The sequence below is a fragment of the Diceros bicornis genome, chromosome 29 (genome assembly GCF_020826845.1).
Source record: "Diceros bicornis minor isolate mBicDic1 chromosome 29, mDicBic1.mat.cur, whole genome shotgun sequence".
Classification (NCBI taxonomy): domain Eukaryota; kingdom Metazoa; phylum Chordata; class Mammalia; order Perissodactyla; family Rhinocerotidae; genus Diceros; species Diceros bicornis.
Window position 1 is genome coordinate 30,100,273 of NC_080768.1, and position 15,132 is coordinate 30,115,404.

General features: G+C 37.7%; 1 protein-coding gene across 4 annotated transcripts in view; it reads left to right on the forward strand.

The window, feature by feature from the left end:
* Window positions 1–15,132, forward strand: part of NRG1 (neuregulin 1) — a 215,189-nt gene that overhangs the window by 34,894 nt on the left and 165,163 nt on the right. For all 4 annotated transcript variants that reach the window (XM_058525174.1, XM_058525175.1, XM_058525176.1 and 1 more), the window contains exon 2: window positions 10,798–10,975. In XM_058525174.1, coding sequence (XP_058381157.1) covers window positions 10,798–10,975 — 178 coding nt within the window. The remainder of the gene's footprint in view (window positions 1–10,797; window positions 10,976–15,132) is intronic.

Genomic DNA, 15,132 nt, shown 5'->3' on the forward strand with positions numbered 1-15,132 from the left:
GGGTGCAAGGTTGATTACTTAAAACTGTAGTAAACAGAGCAGAGAGAAATTTAACTTTGATCTGGTAGTCCTCAGTGAGTCCAGAAGCTTCCTTTCAATCCTGGCATGTACCTTTTAATGTTGTTGAGTTTAATAAGTTATCTGTGAATAAAAAAAATTAGAACCCTGTGGTTACCAGGAAAGTTGACCGGCCTAAATAACAAAGGAATAAATTTTAGGGGTCCTGAAAGGACTCATTTATTTCATGATTAGCTCTGCTAAAATTTTCTCTTCTTCACAGAGGGAAAAAGTTTTAAATGGCTATGTGAAAAATGGACCATGGAGAACTAATGATGATAGATTATTCAAGTGTTTTTTCATTTATACACAATGCTTAAAATTTTGTATGTAGCTGCCATTATTTAATTGTTTAATTAGTAATCAAGTTTATTTATTTAACTTTAATTTTTTTAATTAAAAAAATCACTGTTTAATTATAGTCAAGTGCTAACTCATCTTACCTGGGGATTTTATCCAGTTAATAACATATAAATAAATTCCTTCTTTCAAATGAAAAAAGAGAATTTTAGTGACATCAGTTAATTAAATGATTGTAATTCAGTTTGAACAAAGAAATAATGCTTATGAAGATAAATATTATTAACACATCAAGGTCATGCTAATATGCTAAATTTACTTAAGCGATAAACACATCAGAAGAGAAAAAACTCATTGCAATAAGAAAATAAATACATATAATATCAAGTTTTCAGTAACTAGATATTTCTCCATTAGTCAGTGTAAGTGACATCTAAGAGATGAAAATGGCAGGTATGTATAACAAATGAAGAAACAAAACCCTGCTTTTTGCCAACAGAAAAGATCAAATTTGTACATTTATGTCAAATGAAATTTGCTACATGTCAATTAGGTCAAACTGTAATGGATCCATTTGAACCCTGTGTATTGATGCCTTAAATGAAGCTTTTGCAGGACGTCTTCTTTATGTCCATGAGTGAGTTGTTCTTATAATTGGGGGCAGCTGTGGTGACAGCATTAATTAGACAGGCCTGTTGAACACTTACCTTAAAGCTGCCACCAACTGTGCGGTGATTTTCTCCAGCACCCATTGTCACGGTGCATTGCCTCTACACCTTGACAGAACAACGTTAATCTGTTAAGACCCTCTTGTTGCTGTATCCCCACCTGGGGGCTATTGAGTTTCAGTGAACAGGGGAGTGAGATATGGCACAGTTCACCCCTGTGGCATTTGGAAGATGACAGACAACCACACAGCTCAAAAAAAGTGTTTTTGTGTAATACCAATTTCAAGTATTCTGTCTTGTTTTATTTTCCCATAAATCATCAAAGTAGCTTAGAAAATTTAGCAATTTTCTTATCTACTTTCTGTCCCAGAATTTTTTGCACTTGGGATATGTGCAGAAATGATCTGTCACCTGGTGTATCCCAGGTTTTATCAGGAAAATATGGTCACTATTAATATATCAATAAATGAAATCCTACATTTGAACTATAAACATATCCAGCATAGCAAATTATTCCGTTTGTTGCCTGGTCATTAAGAGCAGGAGCTCTGGAGTCAGACTTCCTGCGTCCAGGTACTGGCACCACAATATGCCAGCTCTGTGACTGTGGGAGGTTGCTTTACCTCTCTGTTTCTGTTTCATCGTCTGTAAATTGGGAATAATGATAGTCATACACACTGGTCTGGAATTGTTATAAAACTTAAAAGAGTTAATGAACACAAAGATCTTAAAATGGCCCGGCACATAATAGGTACGCAGCAAATGTTAGCTATTATTATTTTAAAGGAGTTTATTGTTGAAAGTACTAAGAGGACCTCATTTTAACTTGATCTCATAGGCCTTGGGAACACTATTATATATACCATTATAGTAGTTTTATAATTTTATCTTTGGCCCTCAACCTCTGAAATCCTGGGCAAAGAACTACAGAACTCTGTAGGAGAGGAGATTGCTAATTTCAACAAACATAATGTCAATATTTCAGGCTAAAAAATTCTCCCGCTAATAAATTTGCACTTATTTTCTCTTGTAGAATTTTACAGTGTTGTAAATCTCTCGCAGACGTGTGGAGAGGTGATCTGGTTTATATAGCTTATTGTAAGAAACAAGACATGACCATAGTGGCTGTGAAATGGAATAGCCTTCCCTAGATTTTCAGTCTGCTGTACTACTCCCCTTTTCCCACCTCTACCTCAGACAGCACAGAGGCCCCTGCTGGAGAGAAAAGTCCTGGGTTTCCGTCCTGGTCCGCAGCTTGTTAGCCTTGTGACATTGAGCCAGTTCCGATGTAACCTCCCATATCCTCACCTGCACAGCGGAAATCATAATTATCCATCTTACATGAAATACATACAAGAACTGTTGCAGGGACAAGGGTATTGGACACAAATGGTAAATTTGGGGATATGTGTTGACCATAAATAAAAGAGCACATTTAGTAGTTAAGAGAGGGAACTTAGACTTTGTAGACAATCAGTGTCTGTAAAAATTGGCTTTGGAGTCAATCGATGAACATGATCAACTTTGATTCAAAAGCAGAGGAGGTAATATTAAAATGTGTGTGCTCCTCTTGCTGAAAGAGCAGCCTGGCCTCTGCAGGGAGACTCTGAGAAGGTGCCCTATAAGACATGAGAAGGAGGGGCTGGCCCGGTGGTGTAGTGGTTAAGTTCTCACGCTCTGCTTCGGCGGCCCGGAGTTCCCGGGTTCAGGTCCCAGGTGCAGACGTATGCACTGCTCAGCCATGCTGCAGTGGCGTCCCATATATAAAGTAGAGGAAGACTGGCACAGATGTTAGATCAGTGACAATCTTCCTCGAGCAAAAAGAGGAGGATTGGCAACAGATGTTAGCTCAGGGCCAATCTTTCTCACCAAAAACAACAAAAAAAAGAGGCGAGAAGAAACATGACTGCGATGACTGGGGTTTTTGCTGAGGCAGAGTTCAAGTAGAGAACATTCTAACAGCAATGACCAGATAAGAGAAATATGGGAGAACATTAAAATTTCAAAATAAAGACTGTACTACTTATTTGACAATTTTCCAGTTAGATTTGCATTTCCTTTTCATTAGCATTGTATGGCAAAGAGTATAAGAGTCCTAATCCAGTGGAATGCATAAAAATGAAAAATAATGTCATGGGCCCTTCCATCTCAAATAATAAAAAGTCTTTTGAGAAGGTAGGTGTGGCCTCTGAAATAATTTTTGGACCTGTGTCTCTTCTTTGTTAGTATCTTCTAGATCCTTCCTTCTACTTACTCTCTCAGCAAACACTTGAGGTCCTACTTTGTGTAGGCCCCTGAGATCCTATATATCTTCCACCTAACAAATTTAGACATGTGGATGTTTGAATATAATGACAATCGACATGGACACACACCCCCCCCCCACCCCAACACCACCACCAATAGCCTATGCCCCCAAATAGGGACTGTGACCACCTACTAATAACTGCTCTCCTTTGATTTGTTAGTGATAAATTTCTTAAACGGTCCTCCTTTTGTACATAGACGTTTTCCAGGCAGCCTGTTGGGCGTGGTATTCAGCTGTAGAATGCGATTAGTCTTTTTCTATGGCCTTAGCATTTTTTTTTTTTTTTTTTTTTTAGGGACTGAAGCAGGGAGTGGTTCTTTTTTTTTTTTTAAAGTTCAGACTTAGCCTTTTTGTTTTTATTTATTTATTTATTTATTTATTTTGAGGAAGATTGGCCCTGAGCTAACATTCTGTTGCCAATCTTCCTCTTTTTCTTTTTTCTCCCCAAAGCCCCAGTACATAGTTATATACCATAGTTGAAGGTCCTTCTAGTTCTTCTCTGTGGGCCGCTGCCTCAGCATGGCTTGATGAGCGGTGAGTAGGTCTGTACCCAGGATCTGAACCTGCGAACCTCAGGCCGCCAAAGCAGAACTCTCGAACTTAACCGCTATGCAACTGGGCTGGCCCCAAGCATCGTTTTTGACGGAGCTGATTGTGGCTCATGCCCTCAAATAGAGCATTTGAAAGAATCATACTATTTCAGTCAACTTGTGGCAGTTAACTGTGAGACATGAAACTTTGAGCACGTCCGTGTGTACAGATCCCCACTAACGGAAACTGATATGCTTGGGAAATCAAAGTTAACACTAGTAGGAAGCCAACTTTGACTGTAGAGGCACAACTATTGTGAATGGTAGAAGTAAAATGCTGGAATGTTGCGCCCAATTTTATTTTTATGTTGTATAATGACATGTTCTGTGCATATGCTATGCGGATCATTCAGTATACTCATAAAAGTATTATTCAATAGTACCCATCCACATCCTCACACTTGATAAGGAGTTGGACATGGAACTGTTAAAGTGGTATTTCCGGAGTCCAGGTATCTTAGCCATACTTCAGGCATATTCCCAGTGTGTTTACTGGTTAGATTTAGTTTGCTGCCAATGATAAGGGTCAGCTTGAGAATATTTTATAATAAACCCCTGAATTTTATAGTGACTTTCTCTGAAATGAAGGCGCCCACGTGTTTTAACTCATTCTCCAAATATCCTTTCTGAATACACAGGGACAAATGGCAGTCCCATTTTAGCTCACGGGGAACTCTAGTTAACCAGAGTCTGGAACAGTCTATCTGAAGGATGATTCAGCTGGAGCATGGGGCAGTGCGAGCACTAAGTCACCATGTGTGGCAACAAATGGTGACCCTGTTGGACGCTGCTTAACGTAGCTTAAGACCACTCACTGCATCAGTAGCAGTGGTTTTAATCCTAGGTGTCTTCTGAAATACCATTGCCACTAGAACTTGCTGGTTTACACAACTGTATTTATACATTTTAATCTGATAAGATAAATTTTCCCTTTTATAGTCAAATTTGTGAGTGCAGCTCAGAAGACCAGATGGCAAAGCGTAAAAACTTTATCCACTCTGTGAGTGACCATAATCTTCTCCATAAGATAGTGCTACGAGGGAGAAATGTGATCAATAAAGGAATTTTGGAGACTTTCTTCAGTAATTTATTTACCTCTAACGTGACTGTAAAAAAGAAAAGACATCCTTCTGCGTAGAGGACTGATTAATGATATCCGTATGGCTTTCATTAACCTAATTGTCGGTCACAATTTTCACTGTGGGGTCTGCACGTGTGTGATGTCAGGATTTTTAAAGGTTTTATGCGGGGAGGACTTCGCTGGGGTCGCAGCTGAAAGCTCACTGTTACTTGATAATATTTCGCAGGTTTCCTGTTTAATTTGTTCAATGTGTGGAGGCTCTTCAGATTAACTGCACAAACACGGAGAGTAATGATACGAGCTGGCTTTGCATTGTCCGATCCTTCAAAGAACAGAAACAACAACTTATCTAGTGTCACGTGCTATCAGCATATCTTGGCAGCATACACACGCGAAAATTTGTTTCCTCTTCTTAACAATACAGTACACTATTTGATACAGCAGCACTGAATATATTCAAAAAATAAGTGCACAGTAGATGATTAAAACAAGAGTGTTGCTTGGATGAATGGTTCTTTTTACAAATTTATTTCACCTTTATCACAAATATTTATTCACACATTCAATTATTGGAATAAATGAACATACTGCCTTAAATTTTTGTGTGGCCAGAATGTAAAATAAATATTTTTGGATGACTGCCATGATTTTTTTTCTATGTTGTGTGACATATCAAATAAGAAATGCAGAAGTACAAAAATAGGGTTTTTAAGTATACCTGCTTGCATTGAGTTAGAGTCAGAAGAAGATGTATGTGATCTTTTTTTATTTTTGTGAGGAAGATCAACCCTGAGCTAACATCCATGCCAATCCTCCTCTTTGTGCTGAGGAAGATTGACCCTGAGCTAACATCCTCCTCCTTTTTTTTCCCTTTTTCTCCCCAAAGCCCCGGTAGATAGTTGTATGTCATAGTTGCACATCCTTCTAGTTGCTGTATGTGGAATGCGGCCTCAGCATGGCTGGACAAGCGGTGCATCAGTGTGCGCCCGGATCCGAACCCTGGCCGCCAGTAGTGGAGCGTGCACACTCAACCGCTAAGCTATGGGGCCGGCCCCTGTATGTGATCTTTTAAAGGCCTTTAAAACACTTAAATCCTGTAAAAAGAAGTGCCTTTAAAATGTGTAGCAGTGCTCTGACGGTTTTGGATTTTCTATTTTAAAGCCTGCTCTTTTTTTCACTTTACTCTCTGTCTCTGTTGATACATTTCTGCGAGTGTGGATACATTCATATTAATGTCAAGCAAGTTTGAAATAGATTTCAGCAAAGACTGCTTAAAACTTGCTCTTTCATTGAATTGTTTCAGGGTGTGGAACTACTGCCTCTCTAGAAACACATTGAAAGCAAAATTATGAACTGTGGTAGACCAAATACCATCCAGTCATGCCAAGATTCTCAGAACACTTACGCATTTGAAGTGTTAACTCAGCATGGCATTTGCCTTCAACCAATTTTTAATCAACAGACTCTTAGACAAAAATTGAAAGACAAGTAAAAATTTTTCCAGTTTTAAAATTCAAGTCATCAGTTAAAAAATTGCCCCCAAGTTTAGGAACTACCCCTGGCCTTGTAAAGTTATACCTGAGTATTAGAAAGTATTTGGTGGAGTAGTTAGATATGTTTTTCAATGAAATAAATGAGATTATTTCATGTAAATAAACCATATATTTTATTTACTTTTATAAATAAAATATACATACTTTTATAATGTATTCCATTAACATATAGTTATTATTTTGTAATCTCATGCAAGAAAATTTACCCTATTGAAAATTTTCTCATTATGGATGGATAGGAAAAAACACACAAACCATATGTGCTCGGTATTAGTTTCCATTTTTTGTCAAGTATCTGTGAAACATCCAGGGCTATTCCGTTAGTGTGGTTATGTGAGAAGAAAAGAATTTGTTGTTACCAGGTCTCCAGGATACTTGAATTTGGGCTCCACCAGGAATGAGTGAGGAACTTTGTACGGTACTTTGTATGGGATGTCAGAAGGTACCACTGACAGCAGAACATCCGTGGGCCAAGCATGCAGTCGTGTGGTTCTGTTGGTGGTGCACAGATTTGTCTCTCCATTTATGCTGTGGAGAATTTGAGTTAACGCCTTAACAGTTCTCTGAAAAGCAAGATATCCTCATGTCTTAGATGGTTCCCCCAAAGGACACAGCAGGGACATTATTACAAGTGGACTTCGAGGGATCAAAGTCAGAGTAGCTGGGAGCTTCTACACTTCTGACAGACTTGAAACTATGTGCAAGAGAGAGAAACTCAGGCTAGTCATTAGAGGTATACTTGAACCCCAAACATCGGGAAATGTTTATACATCAGGGTCAGCTTAAGGAGTGGATATTTTAGCTAAGAAAGACCTTATATCTGAAGGTCTTTGTCTCGTTACGTAACAGATCATCTCTTAAGGACAAAGGATGTACCGATCTTTGCACATGAACCCCCAAAGGAAAGGATAGATAGTGACCTGACAGATGAGTGATTGTTTTCATCCCACAAAAGGACCTAGCAGATTGGAGCACCAAAGTCATGGTTATGAGGTTGAGCCATATGAGGATTTCAGTGCTGTACCACGCACAGAATTTAAATGGAGGATATAACCTTAAGAGCTACATTTGTAAATTATAACACAAATATTCCCAAGAATCTCCTTTATGACGGCAAACTTAACCAAGACTTTAAAAGTACTTAATGAAGCCTGAGTCTTTCATTCAATGCCAGAAAGACCAGATGAAAAAGGCAGAAAAACAAAGAGAAAGCAAGACTCCTATTTTTTTTAAGTTTCTGTGTGTGTGTTTATATGTACGCATGTATTTCCTTATTTGCTGAGTCATTTGAAATTTAATTGTAGGCATTGTGACATTTCACCCCTGAATACTTCAGTAGATACTGCCTAAGAACAAGGACGTTCTTCTGCATAACCACAATGCAGTTATCACACGGGAGACATTTTATTTTGATACAATACCTTTATTCAGATTTCCCCAATATCCCAATAATGTCCTTTATAACTACTTTTTTCCCTGATGCAAGATCCAATAAATAGCTACCGATTGCATTTATTTGTCATGTCTCTTTAATCTCCTTTAATCTAGGTCAGTTTCACAGTCTTCTTTTGTCATTCATGACGTCGACATTTTTGAAACCTAAATCAGTTGCTTTGTTGAATATCCCTCAGTTTGAATTTGTCTGATTGTTTCTTCACTTTTGGAATCAAGATTCTTAATAAAGAAATAAGAAATAAATAAGTGAAGACAGGAGAGTAAAGAGAAGGAGAAGTAAGAAAAAGTGAGAGAGAGAGAAGGGAATGCGAGAAAAGAAAGGAAAAAGAGATGTAAGTGGATTTCATGAAAAATTATTCATTCAAACTAAAGAAAACAAAGTCTAGTAGATTTATATTCAGACTGTATTGATCAGCAAATGTTGGACTGGTGGGTGAGCGAACATGGTGCTTATTGAGAGTTAAGGAGATATGAAATGTTGTGTTTAGAACATTTTGCTTAGAGGCAAGGGAATGAGCCTTGAGAGTTCTGGTTGTGTGCCAAGTTAAATATAAAATTCAGTGAAAACAAAAAAAAGTTTCGAACTAGTTCTTTTAGTCTATATGTAAAATAATGAGGTAATTTATTTTTCTTAATATATGTAAACCAGTTTCTTTGGTGCCATTTAGCTCCAGCAAATTTGTTTCTTTAAAACCCGTCACCAGGCTTTACAAAATGGAAAACGATCTTGAAGAGTTAATAGGAATATGCAGACACTATTCCAGATAGATGAGAATTTAGTCTCTTTCTAAAAACCTCCAAAACAGAGATTCATGAAGCAGGTCTTAAAAAGAAGACTCCTATGAAAGCTCTTCAGGAAGTAAATCTTCTTGTCAAGCTGTTAGAAAAAAAGCACCAGACAAAGTCATCAGGTAGCCAAAGCTAAGAACAGCTGAAATAAGTGTTCTAACTTCCGCTGGGTCTCCACATTAAGTGCCTGCTTCTCCATCTCATCTCCCAGCCTCCAAATAAATAAAATGGGGGGCACGTGATTGTGGGAGCAATGCTAAGAAACCACAACGTTCAAGTGGTTTTTGCTGTAATTTATTGGAGCCTTCATATGTTCATTCCTGACATTTTTTTGATTTACTTGGTAAGAGCAGAGTTGTAGAAAAACAAACATAACCTGAGTAGGAAAGGTATTCCATTTCCTGTTCGTGTCTAACGTGGCTCTGCTTGCCGTCCTTGGAGTCTCCATCGCCATACCCAGTGAGTAATTGCGCACTGGATCAGGGAGGTGCAGTCCCCTTTGCCTGGGTGTGTTTGCTGGGACTTCCTGTGAATTCCTGAACTGGAGCAGAAGGAGACTTTGTAGTTGGCTTTTCTAAGACTCACTGGAAACTGAGTCGTTGAGATCTCAGGTTCTGTGATGTTGATTATTAAGTGAAATTTTGTGTGCAGAGGAAAATCCATTCATTATGCTTTTATTTTTCCTTAAAACTGCTTTATTATGAAAAAACCAGGTGTGCTGTATAGAATTGTATAACAAACCACCACGTGTACCTGTTGCCCTACTTATACAATAATCAACTTCTTGGTAAATTTGTTTCATCTTTTTGCCTATCCATTCCCCCCCAACCACCACCATTTTATTTTGAAGCAGATCTCAGATGTTATAACATTTTATCCATAAATATTTCAGTAGAGAATAGGTACTCTTTTAGACAGTCTTGCTTAAAATAAGAATAGGTGTTTAGTATAAAGTATTCTACAAGTTAATGCACAATTTAGGTACTCTCAGTCTCTGTTGTGAAGATTTAGAAGAGCTAAACCCAGTCAAACCGATAACTTGTGAGTGTGGTGGTCATCTAGAATGGTCATTCATTGTCTATGGCATAGCAGCTGTAGGTCCAATGAAAGAGTGATGTCACCAAAGAATTTCTGTCTTGAAGAAAGGAGCATTGTTAAGATTTATGAGTTCTCTTTCTACATTGGGACACCTGTGATGGTAGGTTAGTCTAACTCTGACTTTCCAGAATGTTATAACCATTTTGACGAGCCAGTCACTTACCTGTCTCTGAAATTAAACTTCCCCATTTAAAAAATGGGTGTGATGCCTGCTCTACCTATTCAGAGAATTATGACGAAGATAAATTGTGATCTGGGATGAGAACATGCTTTAGAAATAATGGCCCAGTTACATATTCTCCTTTAGTGTAGGTTTTTGATTCTTTGATATGACCAATGTTCAGGATTTTTAATGGTATCAGAAAATGTAAAGATTGAGGAAGTAACAATCTAGATTTTTTTTTTTTTGGTGAGAAAGATTGGCCCTGAGCTAACATCTCTTGCCAATCTTTCTGTTTTTGCTTGAGGAAGATTGTCCCTAAGCTAACATCTGTTGCCAGTCTTCCTCTATTTTGTATGTGGGATGCCACCACAGCATGCCTGAATGAGTGGTGTGTAGGTCCATGCCTGGGATACAAACGTGCAAACCCCGGACTGCCTAAGCAGAGCACGTGACCTTAACCACTACGCCACTGGGCCGGGCCCTTTAGAATTTTTTTAAAGAATAATTTTATAATCTAAGTTCTCTTTTTCCCCCCTGAATATATTTTATTTGGGCATTTTATTCTTCTCCAAGTTAAGATACATCATGACTGACCCCCACTCACCCCTTTTTTTCTCTCTCAGATAGTAAAGCCTTTGGGAATGGTGTCTTGATCAGGCTCACCCAAAATTAATATTTCTCTTTGAAAGATTCCTGGGTGACCATAGCATTTTTTCTTTCTCTTTTCTTTTTTAGCCTTGCCTCCCCGATTGAAAGAGATGAAAAGCCAGGAGTCTGTGGCAGGCTCTAAACTTGTGCTTCGGTGTGAGACCAGTTCTGAGTACTCCTCCCTCAGATTCAAGTGGTTCAAGAATGGGAATGAATTAAACCGAAAGAACAAACCACAGAACATCAAGATACAGAAAAAGCCAGGGTAAGTATAATGTATCTAACACCAGAGGCAGTGTCTAGCAATAGAATGATATATAAGAATTACAGCCTAATAAATGAATTTACTATCAAAAAACATGATTTACAATAAATGAAACTATTTTTCATTATATAATGACCAGAAATTGTGTCATTATATAGGAAAGAATTTGAAGTTTCTGATTCTGACAACTTCTAGATGAGGAAAGAAAGCGATGGATGTGCAAAGAACTGTAGGGTGTGGGGGGAGATAGAAGGGACAAAGGAAGATAGCATTAGTGGTAGCTGTGGTAATAGTAAGTAATAGGTTAGATCCTAGGATTCAGTTTCTTCAAAATAAGACAGATGCTGTTTAGAGTACCAGTGCCTTACACAATCAAAATCCCGACTTCATTAAATGCTCAATAAATACCTAGATTTATGGAAAGAGTTAGAATGTAATCAGTTGAATTTGAACTATTTTCTAATAAGAGGTTAATACATGAAATTATACCTAATAAGAATTTTTAACTGATAATTCTATTAAATTACATTGCCACTATAGCTGATTAAAGAATCAGGTAATCCTTGGCAGCAAGAATCTTAAATTTTCCTGCCCTCCTTGAGGAGGTCAGTGTTTGGAAGGGCTTCATGTGGTAACTGTAATGTCTTGGTAGCGATGTTCTACACCGACTCTAAAATGATGCTCCTTTGTTATCCCTACTCTCTTCATTTTTATTTATTTCTTTATTTAAGAAATTTTTCTTCTAATGCTAATGACATTTTTAAATTAGGGAAGAGAGAAGTATTTTGGATTTTTGCTTGTAAACAGCTCTTTAATCAATGTGACATAAATAGTAGTAGTTCCAACCTCAAAGATTACATTTTCTTTACTCACACTTCAGAGGATTCCAGTGGAATCCCAGGTATAATAATAGAAGAAACAACAAAAGAATCTCCCCCATACTTTGATTTCATAGGACATCTGTCAAAAAGCTGTCACACTCATGAGCAAGAGAAAGCCAAGTGATTATAATGGAAATTTAATTTACTCTTACCAAAGTGTTTAATTGCTATAATAATCGTAATTAAGGATTTTTTCCTTGTTTCCATGGTTTTACTATCTACCCTGCTTATTCTTGTTATTGATTGTGTCAGCAAGATGTCTTGATTTGGAAGTGTAATAAAGCATGAGGGAAAGAGGGTATCACTTTCTGCAGCAGGTGGTACTTCGAAGATACAAAAAAATAATCCAGTAAAGTGACATGGTGTTTTTATGCATAATCTTATTTATTTTTTGCAACATTCCTGTAGGTAGTAAGGGCAGTTGAACTGTACATGGTGATTATCTAATTTCACACATTAACAAATAAAGGGTCAAAAAAGTGTTATGTTTTGCTTAAGTCACACAACTAGTAAGAAACTAAGCTGAAACACAAATCTATTTCTTAGGTTCCTTAATACCTCATTCCTTCTTTAAAAATGGGTAGCATATATGTATAATAACATGTGTGCATGGGGTAGGGAAGGAGATAGATTGAGTGCATTGAAAAAATAAATATGATGCTTAAAGAGAAGTTTAACGAGAAAAAACATACTTTTGGATATTGGATTGAATAGGTTTTGGTGTTGGTTTTGTTTTTCATCAATTAGACAAGTTAGTAAGAAATTCAGTTATCTGCACGTGTGGGGTAATGTCTCATTTATTTCTGTGTGGCTGTCAAATGATATCAATAATATTTAAGTGCCCATGAGAGACTTTATGCTGAGAGTGTAGAGAAATGGAAGAAGCTTGGGATGTTATCTCTACACCCGGGGGGTCATAAGATTGTGTAGAGATGATCTGGTTCAGCCTTATATAAAACACAGGCATTCCTGCAATCATGTGCTGAAACTCTCTTAGAGCTGGCGGGCTTCAGGAATTTTAAGCAGCCCATCCATTTGCTACTAGTGGTCTTTTAGAAAATTATTATTTATATTGAAGTAAATTCTGCTTTATTATAAGTCAAGATTTAATTAGGGAGATATCCTTAATGTATGATCTAGCACATCATACATACAGTAAAACTAAGTGCTAAATTGTAGGTTACTGATGCTAGGTGCCAGTGGTATTGAGAAGAGGATGAGACCTTGAGAGCTCAGGAGTACCTGTGAGGCAGTGGATTTGACTCTACTGAAGGGAGAGGGTCCCTCTGGCTGGGTGGATGAGGAGGGGCAGTTATAGAGAAGGAGCAAAAATCGCAGTCAGTAGCAGGTTCTGTTTGTAGGGCAGGAAAGACACCAGTGGGAGAGTGGATGGCAAATTTTGCCCTTGATTGCACAAGCAGCTGTGTATCAAGCCCTGGGCTAGATGCTGGGTACACAGAGATGAGCAAGACATGCTCCCTGCTCTCAAGAGGCTTGGTCTAGGTGGGAGAGAGATGTGTAAACAGTTATAATACTCAGTTTTAAATTCTATGGTTGTGATGATCGTGGGATGCTGTAGAAAGAAGCTGACGCAGATGGGGGAGGGGACCCAGTCAGGGACCGAGGAGGCTTCCTAGAAAGAAGGCGAGGAGGAAGGGAGGGAGGAGAGGTTTATTTAGGTTGAAGGAAAGAACACAGCATCTGGAGACTGCAAGTATTCGGTCTGAAGATGCCTGGAGAGAAGCAAATGAAGTTGGGTACATAAGGTGGAAAAAAAGGAACAACAAAATGTGAGCCGCCTAGAATGAACATGGTTTTGAAAGAGTACCTGCATACTTAAAGAGGTAATTTGTTCCATGGCTTGGATGACATATAAAAGTATCATTAGTATCCAAAAAGCATTTTTATATTGGCCTCATAGGTCCAGACAGCTAAGAGCACTGTCTACATATTAGTAAAATCCCACTATACCAGAAAAGCCAATATTCAGAAATTACTTCTTTTAAACAATAGGCTTTCTGGAAGCAATTAAATGGAGGAAAAAGGACATTTTATTCAAGTTACGTGACTGTGAATTACTCTTCGCAAAACATTGAACATATTTGATCTTCTAAAAATAAGACGCTTTGTGTAAAGTGGGCACCTACTTGATAAGTGATCAGCTTATCGAGTTTCAGAATTTGATATTCAGTCATTTCTGAATTGTATCTTTAAAAAAAAAATAGTGTTGTCACCTTTTTTTAAGGTTAAAGAACCAAACTGAATCTAAATTTAATTAACATTTGCAAGGTGCTCTATTATTTCAACTTATCCTATAAATATAAGAGAATGAATACTATTATTAGTATACTCATTTTAAAAAAGTTAATATCCTGAGAATGAAGAGAGTTAAGTTTCTTCCTGTAGAGCTAATGTTAGTGAATGGTAAAAGTTGGATTTGAAATTCATCTGACACTATGTCTAATGTCTTCACAACTAGTTGTGATTTTGCCGTATAGAGTCGTCACAACTAGGGCTGGGGATATGTTTAGGCTTAGGGTGAAGTCTTTAATAAAAAACATTTATTTTTAAGTTTCATCTACATAATCATAATTTTTCATTATGAAGATATTCTAAATGTTAATGGTTTGCAGTGGTTACTTGGTTACTTGACTTAAACTTTATCTTACTACACTTGATCATAGCCAAAAGGCCGAGAAGCAATAAACATGATCTTAGACTGTGATCCCTAAGCAGAGGTGAATTTTAGTGTTAGGTTTAGAATTTCCCTGGGATTCTCTTTATTTAAAGTAAAACGTTGACTTTGTTCCATTCCTTAGTCTAGGTTTCTTTTTCCCGTTTTACAATCTCGATTGGTCATAGCAGCCAGAATTTCCCTTTAATCCCTTAGTGTTATGAAAAGATTTCACAGCAATATGCAATTTCTGTTATTTTGCAAAGTCTTGTCCCCCTTCTCCTCCTGCTCCCACTAATGAACTACATTCCTATGTTCTTCCTCTGATTTTGAATTCACACTTGAGCCTTTGTTTGTTTTATTTGGCTAAGCAATGTGTGGGACCAATTAAAAGAAATGGAAACTGCCCTAGTGCTGCGTGTCTGCTTCTGCTTTGTTCTAGTTTCCTTTGCCTGGTGGATGATTCTGATCAAGAAAACGGGTTCAAGAGCGTGGTGTGTGACAGATTGGTATTTGGAGCTATCACATTGGCCTCATTTAAATATCTCTGCTTTACTAGCCTGATTAAAGGCTCACTTCCTATTGTTTTTGTGTGGCACACA